This window comes from Prionailurus bengalensis, chromosome D1 (genome assembly GCF_016509475.1).
Source record: "Prionailurus bengalensis isolate Pbe53 chromosome D1, Fcat_Pben_1.1_paternal_pri, whole genome shotgun sequence".
Taxonomy (NCBI): domain Eukaryota; kingdom Metazoa; phylum Chordata; class Mammalia; order Carnivora; family Felidae; genus Prionailurus; species Prionailurus bengalensis.
Window position 1 is genome coordinate 40,651,556 of NC_057346.1, and position 18,233 is coordinate 40,669,788.

General features: G+C 42.1%; 1 protein-coding gene across 3 annotated transcripts in view; it reads right to left on the minus strand.

The window, feature by feature from the left end:
• Positions 1-18,233, minus strand: part of FAT3 (FAT atypical cadherin 3) — a 669,639-nt gene that overhangs the window by 129,178 nt on the left and 522,228 nt on the right. For all 3 annotated transcript variants that reach the window (XM_043579958.1, XM_043579957.1, XM_043579960.1), the window contains exon 5: positions 1,434-1,748. In XM_043579958.1, the coding sequence (XP_043435893.1) occupies positions 1,434-1,748 (315 nt within the window). The remainder of the gene's footprint in view (positions 1-1,433; positions 1,749-18,233) is intronic.

An 18,233-nucleotide genomic window follows, 5' to 3' on the forward strand; every position in this document is an offset into this window, starting at 1 on the left:
TTGAAGATACAGGTCTTAGGTCAGGTTTCCTGGGAACAGAGCTTGAGACAGGGATTTGAGTACACGTCATTTTGCGGGTTGGGGAAGTGTTCTCAGGAGAAAGGGACTGAATGAAGCAGATAAACAGAGAAAGATGGTAAGTAAAGGCGTGGTCTCAGTTGAAATTTAGTCTCAGCCTGATCCCATGGGGAGTTCTGAATCATCAATCCCACTGCTGTGTTGGAGACATCTGGAGGCAAGGGGCTAGACTTTTGTGTCAGTTATTCATTGGGAATGGGCTGCTGGGCTGGGGCGGGAGTGGAGAATCTCCTGGGACAAGAAGTTTAGCCAAGGATGATCGTCTCAAGAAGGGGGCATCTGTGAGCCCTTAGCAGCCAACACGCACAGCAGTTGGGGCATAGCTGCCCCAGCCTGGTAAAGGGGATCTGTGTGAAGCACCAACAGTTTCTACTATAGTCCATTCAGTCCTTAAAGACTCCTATTGTCGAATCTCACACAACTATAGTAGCACACATTATATCAGAGCTACTAATGGCAGACACAGAGCTAGTATTTTATTATCCACTTTCTCTGCCCACGGTTCTGAGTATGTTATTGAGTAGGGAAAGAAAACCAAGTCCACACCATAAGAATGAACAGACAAATCAAGGGACTCAGACCATCCTTTAAAATCATAAAGGACTGACTTTATACAGCAGAGAAGGCTGCAAACTAAGAGAAGGACAGCAGATGGTTCTAACTCTTGACCAACTCTTGTTGGGACCCTGGAAAATGCCCATCACTTGTAAGGATGACCAGTCCCCTTTCTGGCATAGGTGCTATATTTCTAAAGTGGTTGGGGGTGGCGGGAGCAGGCTGGCATTTTAGATACAGGAATTTAAATCTCTATTTGAGATAGTGCTCATGTTTTTTGTTTTTGCTTTTAATTTTCTAATGGTAAAAAATGTAGTCATTTTTTAACTTAAGCGTTTTCATTTTTTTTGCAGAACAAGCATAGCTGTGGTCTGTGTCTCACAATTTACACAGCTAAATTCATGTCCTATCACACTGTCAACAATTACAAGAGTTGTTTCTTTGGGAAGTGTTGGGGACACATTGAGTGACTGATATGTTGAGTGGTGGATGTGATATTTCACTCTGCTATTCCTCTACCCTCAGTTTCTATCTATGCTGAGTACCTTAAAATGATGTAAGGCTACAGGAAGTGTGGTTGAGTACAGACTGTGTACTGGGAATGGGGGAGGTTTGCTGACAGGATACAACCAAAGGAAATGATCTCATTATTTAAAAATATCACTGAGGCAGAAAGCAGCCTTCTACACTTGTTACTCTAAACTATTACTCTAAAGATTTATTACTCAAAGGAATATACATGAATAAGAAAGTAACTCCCACCCCCCCATGCATGTTATTGAGGTTCAGAAAAATCTTACCGTTAGGATGTCATAACTCCCTGCTGTAAACTGCTTTCTGGAAGAAACCATGCCAGTTTTAGGGTCAATAAAAAACTTTCCATCATCATTCCCATCCACGATACTGTAGGAGATTTCTGCATTGGGGCCCTCATCTCTATCAAACGCAAAAGCCCTGTAAATGGGTTCTCCCCTCTTCTTTCGATCACGTTCTGGCAGCTTGATCTGGTAGACCTTCTCTGGGAACTGGGGCTTATTATCATTTTCATCCAAAACCTGAACCACCACCCAAATGGTGGACTGTTTTGGAGAGGAACCGCCATCTGTCACAGTCACCTGAGTTTTGAAAGAGAAAGCAGTTTGCAATCAGAACGGAGAAAAACTTTTCTTGCCACTCTTCCCTCTGCCCACCCCACAAAAGGTGTCTCCTATGCCTTAGGGCATCTCAACTTTTCTTATTCCCGTATAGTTCATGGTCAATGCATAACTTTTCATAGTTCATCCGTAAAAGTAAGGATTGCCCTACATCAAGTAATGGAAATCATTGCTGAAAGGGCAGGAGGGAGGCAGAGCTCCCATTGTGCTGTGGTGTGGAGAGGGGGAAAAATACGATTGACTTTACAAAATGTACCGCTTGTATAAGCTTAGTGGACATAAAATATGCCCCCCTAAGAGACACAAAAAGCAATATATAATCATTATTATATGTTAACCAGTGGGTATTTCTTCTAATTCTTGGACAATGGTATCACCATCTAAATTCTTTCAGTATTCACTTCCTTTTCTTTTTCCGTTTCCATGGTCATGTAAAATTTGTGAGTTTTACATTGTCACCGAACAAAAAGAAAACTGAGCTATACGCTTCATAATTTTGATGGCTCATTGTAAGTGCATTTGACAGTCACAATATATTTTTAACAGTAGCAAAATAATTTTTTTTTCTTGGCTCTGGGAAACCCGAGGGGGATGGACAATTCTTCCCACATCTCTGAGATGCTATTCTTATGAGTATCTGGAAAGACCAAGAAAGAGGAACGAATGAAGAGCAGGTATATAAAGAATTTACATGGCCTATGTAAAGTCTTTGAGTCTTAGTGTGAATAATATTTTTGGGCATAGTTGTAATAGTTACTATCATATGAATAATTGTACGTGTAGATGGTGACACAGTTAATAAAGCACTCTTGCATGCGCTGTATCATTCACTTTCCCAAACACCCTCTTCAGGAAGTGGAGGTTTATTTGTTCCCACTGTACAGATGAGTAAATAGATGTCCCATTGCTACTAAGTGCCAAGCCAGATATTATTCAATTTTTTTGCAATTCTTAATATTCCATGTGACCACAAACCTGGAAGAACCTATATTTCGTCTTTAAATCATTACCTGGAATAAGACAGCTTACTACATCAAAATATATATTGGGAGACTAGAAGGAACATAAAGACGTACTCGGCACCAATAAGAGAAAAACAGCAGTGAATCACAGCACCTGGTCATCCAGTTTTTCACCTAATAAAGCAACTGACAGGAATAATGGAAACAAAGGCCAAAAATGTGGGAAAACAAATTAAAGGCTTTTTGCAAAATGGGACGGCAATCTAGTTTGGTTTCTCTTACAAGCCGCCTAGGAGAACGGCTTTAATAGACTTAAGATAAATTTTCATAGGAGTTCTTGCTTTCTTTGAAAAATCAATCAAGTTTCCCTCTAAAGTTATTTTCCCAATTGGTTTGTTATGTTTCACAAAAGAAACACGTCAGGACCAATATGTGCCAGGGCTGAATTTTGACTCTTGAGGTTTTCCCGGACACACTGAGCTCTTAAAGAGGCACATTCTGCCGTTGCTGCTGAAGTAAAATATTATACTCCCGGGTGAGTTATGTTGACCAAAACACACTGATTTCTTGGCCGCTCAGCTTCTCTGCTTCTCTTTTCGCCTCGAACAGCCTCTTTCCAAATCCAGACAACTCCCACTGCCTTCACTGTGCACAAAATCACCTCCTTGTTTTTCCATAAATGCCCTGCAGCAGGCTCTGTGAGGGGCTCTGGGGCTATGCTGGGGCCAGGGGGCTGCCAAGGAAAGGAGAGAGACCTTCTTGGCTGTGTTCACACTCACTTGAGGATCCTGCTGCGGTAAAAACGCTTTCTTTTGGAGGACAGCTGGATTTGCAAACCCAGGCCCTCTGGTGTCTGCTTACAGGCCTGGAAGGGTGGTAGCGACACAGCTGTGGGCCCCGCCTCACCTCAAGCACCCAGCTGTTTTGCTCCCTCAGCCCATGCAGGCATCCTGTAACTCCCCCATCTCCTTATCCACAGTTTCTTCCACCACCTACAGCTGATCCTTCCCCAGTATGTACTCTCGTATCCTAGTCTCCTTCCCCATACCAAACCAACATGTTCAACTACTTACTAGCAATCTGTTCTCTGGACCTCTTACCCCCAATCCCCAAAAAGTCACCAACTGAAATCACTACCCTCAACCTTCCCCTTCTCCTATTTTCATTCTCAGTGAATGATATTCCTACCTACTCACACCCTGGGCTGTCCCAGAACCCTGGGCATCCACCTAGAGTCTCTGCTCTAACTATCAGCATCCAACCAAGCTTGGAGGCAAGCAGGTATCTCTCACGTGCACGTTCCTGGCCATGCTGCCCCAGGACAGGCCTCCTCTGCAGCTTGTTTGGATCACCACAGTAGCCTGCTGGGTTCCCTGCCTCCATCCTTGTTGTAAAGTGTTACTGCTGCCTTAAAAACTTGATCATGCCACTGACCTTGTATGACACCCTTCAGGGGATCCTTGAGGACAAGGATCTGGCCAGACTTATTAACATCTTGTATCATCCACCGCTTTCAGCCTCTATACCCAGTTACACTGTGAGCCTGGGAGGTTCCGAGGTCGTCATGTTTCTCCACCACTATTCCACTCACAGCTGTTTGTCCCACGGAATGCCCAGTCTTGGGAATATACCTGACTCATTCTAGAAGCTGCAATTCAAATACTCCTTCTGTGAAGTCATTCCTGCTTCCTGCAGACAGATGGTGGCGTTCCCGCCATGTTCCCAAAACACTGAGTGCATAACTCTAGGACACTAATTATCATCTGCATTTTCTTTTCTTTAAAAAAATTTTTTTTAAATGCTTATTTATGAGAGAGACAGAGTGTGAGTGGGGGAAGGGCAGAGATAGAGGGAGACACAGAATCTGAAGCAGGCTCCAGGTCCTCAGATGTCAGCACAGAGAATGGCACAGGGCTTGAACTCACCAACTAGAAGATCATGACCTGAGCCAAAGTCAGATACTTATTGACTGAACAACCCAGGCACCCCCCCCTTTCCTCTTTCTCCCCCTCCTCCTCTTTCCTCTTCTTCTTTTTTAAGTTTACTTATTTATTTTGAGAGAGATAGAGACAGCATGAGTTGGGGAGGCACAGAGAGAAGAGAGAGAGAGAGAGAGAGAGAATCCCAAGCAGGCTCCATGCTGCCAGTGTAGAGTCTGATGTGGAGCTCGAACCCACGAAGCCATGAGATTATGACTTGAGCTGAAACCTAGAGTTAGATGCTCAACTGACTGAGCCACCCAGGCACCCCTATCAACTGCATTTTTCAAGTCTCTGTTTCCTGTTGGTCTCCACTCAATCCTTCTAGAACAACCCTGGGTCAGGGACTCTTATTCATTGTTGTGTTCTGGCACCTGGTACGGCCCTAAGTGCCAAATAAACATCGTTAAATGAAATTAAGAATTAATTTACCCCAAACTTGTCCCTAAAATAATAAGTGGAGAGAACATTTAGACACTGAAGAGTCTGTTTCTTCATCTGAAGGAAATTAAGAGACTGATAACATATGATCTCCTAAGTGCTTCTTGCTTTGAGTCTGTGAATGGAGGTCGGGTGGAACTAGACACAATTTTAACCCTGCACCATGGGGTTCATACCCACCCTGCATCACTGAGAACACTACCAATCCCATGATTACCCATAATGATTTCTAGCCACTTCCAAAATCGTGCTGGTCATTGCGAACACTTATCTACAATCTACTGAAGTGATCTACTCATGTATTTGGCTCTTTCAGTATGCTGTGAGCCACTCAGAGGCAGGGAGTCTGTCTTTTTCATCTTTGCTGGAACCTGGTGTATTCTTGATAATGCTTGCTGAACTGAACTACGTCATTTCTGACCTCAAAGTCTTCATTTCCATTTTTATTTCTCTAGACCCACTCATGTGTCCAGCTACGTTTGTACCTGGAATAGGAATCATTAATGATTCAATCAGTCTTTTAGGCTTCATACTTGATGTTGCCTTAGGCCTCAACCCACGAGGTGGAATTCGTCTATATGGAAAAGGAGTAACAGCACTGGAGATTAAAACAAAACTAACTGAGATAAATCCCCACCATCTACTCCTCTGCATCATTTTCCATTAATTAGCTATTGTTTTGAAACTATCCCTTCTTGCCACAATCTGACAGGGAATACTGAGTCATCTCAACCTGGATTTTCTGTTCTCACCACTGATCAATAATCAGTGGTTCAGCAATTAATCAAAAACCTGAAAGATTAATTTCTTCAGGTGCTTCTGGCTAGCACCTAACAAAAGGAATCACAAATAGTTCACTACCACTTCAAAGTACAGTACAACCCATTTCATTTTTCTCTCATGCCCTTGGGGTTTGTGTCTATCAGGCAGAACCAGAGGAAATCAACAGGACCCAGTGGAGTATAACAATAAAACCATAAAGAGGAACATGTTTATAAGCCTATCTCTGGAAGATGCAAAGCTTTATAAAACGAAAAATGGATGGACATTGAGAATTCTGGAGTTATGGCAGCTGGTGGAAGGCCATGCTTCTTACTCACTGAAATTACTTGATGTATTTATATTTGCTCTCTCTCTCCCCATGGTAGAATATAAGCATGGAAGCTGCCTGAGTGTGGAGACCTTGTGTCTTGTCCACTGCTTTGTCACCAGTGATTATTGAGAGTTTCTGAAAATATATTTAATATTTCTAAAATGGAGAGTTCAATTCTGGCATTCTCCTTACCTATTAATTCATCATAAATGGCTATTTCCAGGCCATTACCCTTAGCGTTGTACACCTCTCTTCAGGGATTACATATCCCCCTTCCTATACTTTATATTTATTCTTGACATTTTATCATCAGATATATATTTCAATCATATTCTTATTTATTGCGTGTCTTCCTCAATCAGCATATGAGCTCCATAAAGCATAGATTTTCATCTATTTTGTTCAGAGATGTATTCCTAGTGCCTGCCACAACAGATGCAGTAGGTATTCAACAGATATTTATTAAAGAAAGGAAATATTCGTCCAGTGCCTTCTAGTTACAAAACTCTTTTCAAGGTACATTGGGAGATAAACCAACCAACGAACCAATCAACAGAAAACATGGATTCATACTACATTTACCCTTCCCACAGGCCCCAGATCCTATTCCATACCTGCAATCATTTGGCCTCGGTTTGGATATTTTCAGTAAGACCAAGTCAATGCCTTATGAAGCAGCTCATTTGTTGTCTGATAGGTTTGCTTTATTCAAAGCTCTTTTTTAATAGCGAACCTGAATCTACCTGAATCATTAGCCTAGACCGTTTGCAGCTTCCCATAGACTAGTTTTCCTGTTTTTAAAATTATACAGGAAAAATCAAATTCCTCTTCCACATTTTCCCAGTTATCTACTACTATGTAATGCAAAACCAAGTGGCTTAAATAACCATAATGCTTTTATTATCTCTCCTGATTTCAGGGGTTGAGCGGGGAAGTTCTTACTTGGAGTTGCTCGTGCAATCACAGTCGCAGGTAACTGGGCCTGAAGTCATTGGACACTTCTGTTGGGTGATGGTAGCCATTGGCTGGGACAATAGTGCTTCCTTGCAGCATGGTGGCTGGATTCTAGGAGCAAGTAGGCTAAAGGACAGAAAGTGGCAAGTGCCAGTTTCTTAAGGCCTGGGCCCAGAAGCTGGCACAGCATGACTTGATCCACTTTTTTTTTTTCTTTTAAGTTTATTTATTTATTTTGAGAGAGAGAAAAAAGCATGAGTGGGGGAGGGGCAGAGAGAGGGAGAGAGAATCCCAAGCAGGCTATGCACTGTCAGCTTGGAGCCCAGTGTGAGGCTCAAATTCATGAACCATGAGATCATGACCTGAGCCAAAGTTGGATGCTGAAACTACTGAACCACCCAGGCACCCCACTTGATCCACATTCTATTGGCCAACAGCCCCAGAATCCATATTTAAGCAGGGTGGGCAGTGGGGACATAAACCTCACATCTAGCTGCACGGAGGGTTAAATAATTACCTAATTTGGGGAGGGCACATTTTAAAACTGCCATACTCATAAAATCCATAGGGCTATTTCAGAATCCTCATTCCAGACTGAAAAGCTGTAATTTATATAATCATCTCTCAGGTCATTCATTGCATATAATGAGTTGTTATTCACTACACCAGTTACCTCTTTCAGTATGTTTTCCTAGATATCAGCTTGCTTCTTGAAATACAATGGCCAGGACAAAACAATGAAACAACAACATACCACACTTACTCAGGCCCGTGCAAACTACCTCCACTGTACTAGAGACAATCTCACCTCTATTTATTCCGTCTGTGATCATGTGTAGTCGTGGGGGTGGGGGGCAGCACACAGCTCTGTGATATGAACGAATTAAACCATTTAGGTCTTTTTCTTGTCAAAAACAATAAACTATTAAGTGTGTGGTTTGTTGTGGGGCGGAGCTAAAAGCAGAGTTTTCTAAATGTCCCTATTAAATTTCATCTTACTGGAGGGGCGCCTGGGTGGCTCAGTCGGTTGAATGAACGACTTTGGCTCAGGTCATGATCTCACAGTTTGTGAGTTTGAGGCCCGCATCCGGGTCTCTGCTGTCAGCTCAGAGCCTGCTTCAGATCCTCTACCCCTTTCCTCTCTGCCTCTCCCCTGCTTGTACTCTCTCTCAAAAATAAATAAACATTAAAAAGTTATTTATTCAGGAGCTCACCAAGCAGCAAGGACCAACTGAGAGAGGCATGCCTCTTGCTCCTTTAATTGTTCCTTTAATTGTTTCCTTTAAATCCTTTCATCGTTCAAACAATCTCATGAGATAGGTACTATTATTAAACCTATTAAATAAAGAAACTGAATTTATGAATTTGTCCTAGGTCACAGTGCTCATAAGTGGCAGAGTTTGTTTTAAACCTGGCAGTTTGTTTCTCTAAACCAGGGATGGGCAAACTATAGCCCATGGGTCAAACCTGGCCACTCGTTTTTGTAAATAAAGTGTTATTGGGATGTAGCCACGCCCACTCATTAACATATCACCTATAGTTGCTTTCCTGCTATGAAAGCATGGTTGAGTGGTTGTGACAGAGTCACAAAGTCTAAAATACTTATTATTCAGCTCTCTATGTAAAAAAATTTGCTGACCTCTTTTTTTTTTTTATGTTTAGTTATTTTGAGAGAGAGAGACAGAGAGAGAAAGCAGGGGAGGGGCAGAGAGAGAGAAAGAGAGAGTAGACCCCAAACAGGCTCCACACTGTCAGCACAGAGCCCAATGTGGGGCTCGATCTCAGGACCATGGGGTCATGATCTGAGCTGAAATTAAGAGTCAGATACTTAACCAAGCGGAGCCACCCAGTGCCCCTTGCTGACCTCTGTTGTAAACCTTACGTTATGTTCTGCTGCCTCTTTTGCCTGCTTTGCTCAGTCCTTTGCATGGTAATTTACATTTTTTTTTTTTTTTTTACAGGAACCTGGCAGACATTGCCACTTCTATTCCACAGCTAGAGACAGTGAAGCTCAGAAGTTAAGGAACTTTTTGCAAGACCACTCAGCCAGTAAGTGACAAAACACAGGTTCTCACCCAAGTCAATTTGGCGTCACAGCTCATGCTCTTTTCCCTACCCTAAACAGCCTATGTAGAAGCATCTGGTAACCATCTGTTGAAAATTCCCTCCCCAAACATGGCTGTGGATCAACACCAAGCTTGTAGCAGTGCTTCGAGAGTCAAGCTTTTCCCTCCTTTGAAAACTGGGACCATCTTTGACTGTCTCTGGTCTTTTGGCACCTTTCCTGTTCTCCTCAATTGCTTAAAAACTGCCACGAGGTCTTGGGTGGCAGCTGTGACTTCTTCCAGCTCTCTGACTTAATACCCAAACTTATGTAGTGCAGCTGCGTCTTCTGCTATTTTCTTACACTTCTACGTCTTTAGTCCCCGCTCAAAATCTGCTCTACCCTTCTCCCTAATAAAGGAGCTGGGAGGCAGGAGGCAGTGGGGGGGCTTTCACTTCCCTGCTATCTCTTCTTATCAGGTGCTCAAGTCATTACTCTGGGCAGGCCCTCTTCTAAGTGCTTAACAGATACTAACCCATTTATCCTCACATGAGTCCTGGGGGAAGCAGGGAGGGGGTGATTATTTCATACTATGGGTTAGAAACAGGCACAAAAAGGTGATGGAAGTGGATTCAACCTGATCCAGAGTCTGTGCCCCCAACCATTACCCTATGCTGCATCTTACCTAAATGCTTGCCCCAACTAGTGGGTGTGGCCACATTCTTCTTCCTCTGAACACAGTTCAAACATGCCCTATCAATGCTCTCAGCACATCCTAGCAAGACACCAACAGTTTACTCTTCATGTTGCAGGTGGGACCTCAGCACGTCGGAGATGGGGCACGGTTACTACAGATCCATCTGCCATTGTCTAGGTTGATCACACCCCAAATGTGGTGTCTTTCGGCATTCACGCTTGGCTGCTGCATACTTTCTCCCTATCCTGGCAACGCTCCTTCTTCTGAGTCTCCTGATTTCCAGGAGCTATTTTGCACCTGATACTCCTCTAAAGCAGAAGAGAAAGCTCAAAGGTATTTATTTTTCCCTCCTCCATCTCATGATCAAACGTCTCAAGGCCTACCTAATAGATTTGTGTAAGGAAGAAATCTAAAGGTAAAGCCATTTAAACTAAGGCAGAGCTTCCAACCACATGTAACAAATAAGTTTCAGATATACTGTGATATTGAACCTCCTAACTCTTGGGTAGATGAGTGTGACCTCATACAGCTGGACCCCCACGGCTGGTGATCTCTGGCTGGGGTTAGCCTTTCTCTTAACCTAGAAGTATTGTACACATATAATCATTTTCTGTGTGCACCATAACGGGATAAAGGTTATGAGGCCCCGTAACAAATTACTAATAACATTATCCTTTCTTGGATCTGATTGTATTTTAAAGCAATATGCCTAGGGAGGTCACTGGATCCAGAGGACACACTTTCTGTATATAGGATTTTATGTTATTATTATTATTTTTTGAAAGTTTATTTATTTTGAGAGAGAGAGAGCACATGTGAGCAGGGGAGGGGCAGAGAGAGAGGGACCAAGTGAGAATCCCAAGCAGGCTCTGTGCTGTCACCCCAGAGCCGAAAGTGGGGCTTGAACTCATGAACTGTGAGATCATGACCTGAGCTGAAATCAAGACTTGGATGCTTAACTGATTGAGCCATCCAGACGCCCCTTTATGCGTAGAATTTTAGATGCTATGGCTGTTGACAATTAATTCCAGTGAGGATGCTCACCTATTTTCACTATTTTCTTACAAGACCAGTTATGGGTAGCAATGTTCTTACCCTTTATGTCTCCATTCTTAGTCACCACACAGGTAGGCAAACAGATGAAGGGACTGAGTGTTGAATATTTTCTTATCTCTATGACATTCTCACATGCACCAAAGAGCCTCAGAGTAAAGGAAAACTTGCCCCTATTATAATCGGGAAAGTAGAGAGTCACTAGACGTGAAGAGAACTCATGAGTAAGTGAGAGTTTAGATAGTATTCTGCTTCATTCCACTTGCTTTACAGATGAATAAACAGGTCTAGACAGATGGGCTTCTTAGACCAACATCATATTACCAGCAATAACCTTAATCTTTCCAAGACATTGGTTCCAGGATTCCAAGCTGCCTTTTGAGCTTCAAATGAGGCCTACTGTTCATACCTTCTCAGCTGTGTGATTTCAATATTGCACAGGTTTTAATTTAGGTATTTTTCAGAATGCTAAACCCTTTAAAAAAGGAAGAAATGTGTCTAGAGTAGATGTTATGGTTAGTTTTTATGTTTACTTTTTATCTTCAAAATGTTTCACAAACATTAAATACTTAATCCTCCCACGATAGCAGAGAAGTTGAAAACAACTTTATCTCCTCTCCGCAAGCAGAGAATAGAGAAACGACCTTCTCAAAGTTATACTCAGGGGTTGATATTAACGTGGCGGCTGGAATTCAGACCTGTCTGCTGGTGGGCTCAGACAGCTGCATTGCTGGAAAGGCAAGTGCTTCCTGCCATTTCTAGAAAGAAAACTACTTACAAACAGTAAATTAAAGGGTAGGTCTCTAAGGAGGAACAACTCTTAAAGATAAACCTTCTGAAAGGTGAAGTCACTGAACTAAAATTAACCTGTACTATCACCCATATTTTCCATGGAGGGAAGGAAATAAAAAGCCAGGTTTAAACCACCTGCCCTTGGCTTTATTCCATGTGATTTCTCTTATTTGACCCATAATTTGGCATTAAGAAATCACCTGAAGATGGATAGGTCCTCCAGTCACTTACCATCCTGCCTTCCCCATCCCACGCTGCTGTCCCCTAGGTACAGTTGAGGGACATATTCTCTGGGCGGTGGAATATTCACGTCCCTGCTATTTCCAGTTTCAGGAAGTTAGATATTTCAGGACGTGTATGCTTACTGGGTTGAATACCTTTGTGGACTGGCTTATTTTACATACTTCATTAGAAATAAGAAAAAGGAAGGGATGACGAATGAAAGTAAACAAGGAAATGCAGTGCGTGGGTGTCTCAGTCGGTTAAGCATCCGACTTTGGATCAAGTCACGATCTCCTGGTTCGTGAGTTTGAGCCCCGCGTCCGGATCTGTGCTGACAGCTCAGAGCCTGGACCTGCTTCAGATTCTGTGTCTCCCTCTCTCTCTCTCTCTGACCCTCCCTGACTCACACTCTGTCTCTCTCTCTCAAAAGTAAATAAACATTAAAAAAAAAAAAAGAAAGGTAGGCATGGAGGCAACGTCATGGGAAGAGGTGAATCTAGGAGGCACGGGGTGGGGGGTAGCTTTTTGAAGAGAATTGGGGTGCATTCCCTTCTGTGTATGGAAGGACATTTACAAAGGCATGGAAACAAGAAAATTTATTCACTAAATGCTACAATTAGCAATCTTTGGGGAACAGATGATATAAATCTGATGAGAGTTTACTCTAAACTATCTTCCAGAAAGTTCGTTTGTCCTAAACAGTTAAAAACACAAACCAGAGGTGCTCTGTGATCTACGGAACCATGGAACCTAGGTCTTGGGGCCACTGAACTGTGTCATTCATTATTGCCATCTCTCTCTTTGCCCAAGCTGCCACTATTGGGGAATCTTAGGACAAAGTCTGCCCATGATCCACCCAGAGATCCCCGCTGAGCACTCGCGGTCTGTCTTCTGCAGGGCATGGATTCCCGCAAGTCTGTGAGCCACTCCATGGTCTAGTCTACACTATCACATAGTGGGTCCTCAATAAATGTTTGTTGGTTGAAGGCATGTGTGACCCTCACATCTCAAGACAACGAAGGTACCTTTTCATTGCCATGTTTAGACCCAGCCATTTCTAAATGGCAGCTTTTTTAGAAAGATCCTTGACCAATTCACTTTGGTAGTGGCTGCTAAGATTATAGCTTTGTCCAAATCTCTTCTTTACACTTCAGGAAATAAAGTATTTCCCAGCCTGACATCTCTTAAAGCTTTTTTGCCTGCAGAGAGGTATACATCAGCTACTAATCTCATCACATTTCCATTTCCTTCCAGGCTCATCTGCTCATCATTTTCTATTCATAAAACTTGCTTGATTCTAATCTTTTCTATCAGCAGGAACTAAACACCTCCTCAAAGTTTCTTTAGAATGATGGTGATTACCACACATGTGCTAACTCACCCTTTCAAACAGATGGGTCCAATCTATGTGCTCACATGTGGGCCATTAAGAAAGTTCTGCTATGAACTAAGAGGTGACATCACATGAGCCCCAGGACTAAATACCCCTGTACTGTTTCGTAATTCCCCTGACATCCAGGCCTTAGTCGATATAGGATTCCACATTCCCCTCTCCGTGGAAGAATCCCCCAGGTACGAATTACAATATGGTGTATTGGTAGCCTCCCTATTTCCTGGCACCGGACCTCACACTTTTATCGTGGCGGACGCTCATACCTTTAGCTCCACTGATGATGCTTTTTGAATTTCAGCACTAACACTTCCACCAGACACCAGGTTTTTTGTCTTTCTTCCCACAATAAAGACTTAATGCAAATAAATAAATAAATGAAGACACTGTTCTAATTACTAGCTCCAGCAACAGCGTTACCTCTCTCACTCAGCAATTCAACACGGGTTTGCCTGGCAACTTAGCAGGTCATTTAGCACCTTATCTGCCTCAAAAAAATGAATTGTAAATCTATCAACCTAAAAAATTAGGCCCATGTGTATGGACAAGAGCACATATGGACCAAGGTAAAAATCATGAAAACTGGCGGCCCAGAGACAGGCTTTTGGGGGGCCCATGCAGTGTATTTTAGAACTTTCTGCCAACATTTATAAATAGAGAGGTTTCATATAAAAATTCAAATTCCCAGCTTCTCCTGAAAAATCAGGATGGGCCCACCGCTCTCTATTGTGTTCCTGATGCTTCAACATGTGAGCTGTCATTCATCATCAATACTGTGCAGAGATTTTTCTTGGAATAGAGAAATACTTCTCACAATCCACATTCTCTTTTTTTTTATTTTTATGTTTTACATTTTTTCATTTTTGAGAGACAGAGAGAGACAGAGCACAAGCCGGGGAGGGGCAGAGAGAGAGGGAGGCACAGAATCCGAAGCAGGCTCCAGGCTCTGAGCTGTCAGCACAGAGCCTGATGCGGGGCTCAAACTCACAAACCGTGAGATCATGACCTGAGCCGAAGTCGGATGCCTAACTGACTGAGCCACCCAGGCGCCCCTCACAATCCACATTCTTATCAAAAATGGCTCTAAAAGATAGATGGAGAAGTTCGTATTCAAAGACAAATGGAAGAGACCATATTTCTTTTTGTAAGTGAAGTAGATTCCGGTAGGCTTCGTATGCAAAAGCTCAGCCTGCTCTACCATACTCATTTATGATGTCAGAGTAGGCTCTGCAGACATTTGAGCTTGTAACCCTTGGTTCAAGGTCTTGGTAAAAAATCTCTCTGTAACGCTAGGATGCATATTTCAATGTGTGGCACAGGTAAAACCATTGCTCTTGGCAGAGACCGTTCGGAGTAAGAAGAGTGACACATATATCATTCCTTCTCTGGGTACTCTGATTTCAGGTACTATCATTTTATAAAAATCAAAAAGAAGTTTCAAAACAAATTAAGGCATCTTTAGCCCTATAACCATCTAAACAACAAATATGAATCATCTTGAACCCTTCTCTTGCTTTCCTCCCATAGCTCATCAGCCATTAATGAGGGACACTGCTGGCTGTGAATCAGAAATAGGTGTCCCTCCTCAAGATGTGCCTGGAGGCCCAGCTTGGTAACAAAGACCCTGGGCCACATTCAGTGCCCTGTGATCTACTCCGCCAGGTGTCCCCGAGCAGGCTGCATCCTATCCAGTTCTAATAGCAGCCCAGACAATTCTGCCTCTGAAATGTCAATTGTATCTCTTAGCTCTTTCTTCTCTCTTCTTGGGGTCAAGCTCTCAGCACCTCAGCCCAAACTGTTGCCCTGGTCTTCAACCTGGTCTCCCTGTCTCCGGTCTTGTCTCATCACCGTCCATATTGCAGAAGTCCAGAAAATCTTCTAATATGAAATTTAGATGATGTCAGCCCCCTGCTGAGAGGACTTCAATGGTTGCTCACTGCTGCAAGCAAATTGTATAAAATGTGTGATGGAGAACATCAGTCCTGCAATGTGCTTGCCTTAAAAGAGAGAGTCCAGGATCCTTGGAGTCTGAAGAGCACCATACAACTTTCTTGGAGCTTTACACTGCATGTCGATCAGAGTAAAGTAAAAGCGAAGAAGCTGATTTCACTTTGTTTAAACCAGTTATCTCCCAAGCTGACTTGACAACAACACCTTTTTGTTGAGTGATGCTCATTAACATCCTTTAGATTTGATATTTCAAGGAGTATACTTTGGGAGGTGCTGAATTCATTACAAAATAAAACCCACACTCTTCAGTATCAACCTGCAAGATTATTTAGTATTGAGGCAGCCTGTTCACTGGGCTACTCTCAGCCTCTATATCTGAAGTTTCAATCACAACACAACCAGATCACTTAATTCAACACACATATACTGGCACTTACACTGTGCAGTGTTTTAGACACTGGGTGTAGAGTGGTGAGCAAGATGAGCCTCTTTCCCTCAGGAAGCTCACGGTCTACTTGGGTCCAACATGGGACATGCACTTCAATGCCTGTCCACCTTCAGTTGAGGTTCCCACTGCACAAGATCCCCTTTATTCCCTTATTCTTATAGATCTTATAAAATCCTCCAAGGCCAGATGCAAATATCTGGTCCTTTGTGACACCTTTGCAGAGACCACATTCTGGGAGAATCCCTCCTTTTCATGATTCACTTGACTTCATTCATATACTGGCATCTCACTGATCACATATCTAATTATTATGTTTGTCCTCTTTAACACTCTCACATTGAACTAGCCTGGAAGCTCCCCGGGGGGAAAGACAATACCACATCAGTCACTATATTGGCAGCATCAGGCGTGATGTCCTGATATATAATATATGATAATATATGCTTAACTAACATCAGTTCCTTTAGGTTTTCATAAGAGGCATCAGGAATGTGGCTCTTAACTGGTAAAGGAATTACTTATCTTGCTTTGTTTTCCTACTTTTAATAGCATGTTATTTTAATTTTGAGTCATAGCAAGGATCTTAGATTGCCAATAAATTAGGATAAATTAGGCAGATATCCTGTTGGTTAGAAACAAACATTATTCATTATCCCATTAACAGAGCTATTAAAAGTCCTGTGTACTCTTATATTAATCACACAACAGGTAGGGTTTGTTCTTTACACATAATAAAATTAAAATCCTTGGGGAAACATGTCTCGGGATAAAGGCTATTAAAAGAGAAAGATGGGTCATCTTAGATACTTAAAGTATCTTAATTAGTTTCACGAGACAAAAGGGAGTATATGTAAGTTTTAAATAAAGATCAATTCAGTAGGTTTAAATAGATTCACAAGGACAAACTTGAGAATGAGCATAATGGTCAATGTGCAATATTTAGGAAGTATTTATCATGTGTGTGTATTCAGTACATTTATCAGAAGGCCAGTTCTTGCCTTCCAGGAGAGTGTAAGATGCATATACCCAGTGCCCGGTCTAAACTATAGTCCTTTTCAGAATTTATGCTCATTTCTATCAAACCACTTGAAAACTGATTGTCTGTGAGTTCCCTGAGGGCAGGAACTTTTCATTCTCGGTACCTAGAACAGATAAATGAAAGCAATGTAGGGGACAAGTAAACTACCCTTTGGCAGATATGAAAACTCAGATATGAGAAACATTAGCCATGACATAATTCCATACTGTGTCCAGAAAAGGAAACCTACCACAAATATAAAATATGAATCCTATCCATTGAATGAAAAGCCTGGAAATGTTAATAATGTGGTAAGGAATTAAAAACAGAAACAGTGGTATGGGTGGTCTAGTACCCCTTTTGTTATAAATCCTTGAATATTTGAATGACTGGTACAAGATAAAAAATGCAACATTTTCTTTTTAAGCATTTACATTTGTGTGTGTATTTAAATTTTTAAAATGTTTTCATGCATTTTTTGAGAGGCAGAGACTGTGAGTGGGGAACGGGCAGAGAGAGTGGGAGACACAGAATCCCAAGCAGGCTCCAGGTTCTGAGCTGTCAGCACAGAGCCTGACAGTGGGGCTAGAACCCATGAGCCGTGAGATCATGACCTGAGCCAAAGTTGGACACTCAACTGACTGAGCCACCCAGGCACCCCAGTGTGTGTGTGTGTGTGTGTGTGTGTGTGTGTGTGTGTGTGTGTGTTTTAAGTCCCTTCCCCAAGAGATAAGGAAGAAAAAAAGCCAAATTATCTTTTGGCCATGAAATCAAATAGACACAGAAATCCAATAACTTAAGACATTGAATAATCACCTGAAAGAATAATTAAAAAAAAAAAGCCTAAAGCTTGCACTCTGCTCCCAGTCAACACTCATGGGTTTAAATTCTATTTGAAAAGATTCTCCATTTTTTCTTTTTCAACATTGGAGGCAGAGGGCTAAGCAAGCATATTCTCATCATTATGCCCCAGAGGCAGCCCTTACCACCAAGCCTAAGTAATGTAAAAACAGTGGCTGGTGGACATTCTGCCCATGTCAATAGCAAAACAGATGAAATGTGTTAAATCGTGGAAGATAAATGATCATCACACTACCCCCAGAGTCAATTAAAAATGTATAACTCAAGTTGTGCATTTGTAAACTCTAGAAATAGTCATTTCACCCAGACAAAAATGTTGAAAAGTCCTTTGAAATGAAAGACTTTCCACAGCACTCAATTTCTCTGCTGGGTGAAAATATAATACAGTGGTTTTTATAGATGTCACTTTATCTATCTTGATTTTTATTCTCAGAGTATTATTATGACGATCAAATATGACTCCCCACTATGTGCTACACTCACACAGGACAGAGTCATTCCTGTAGCTTAACAGATCTACCTTCCCCAATCATTTTATGAAG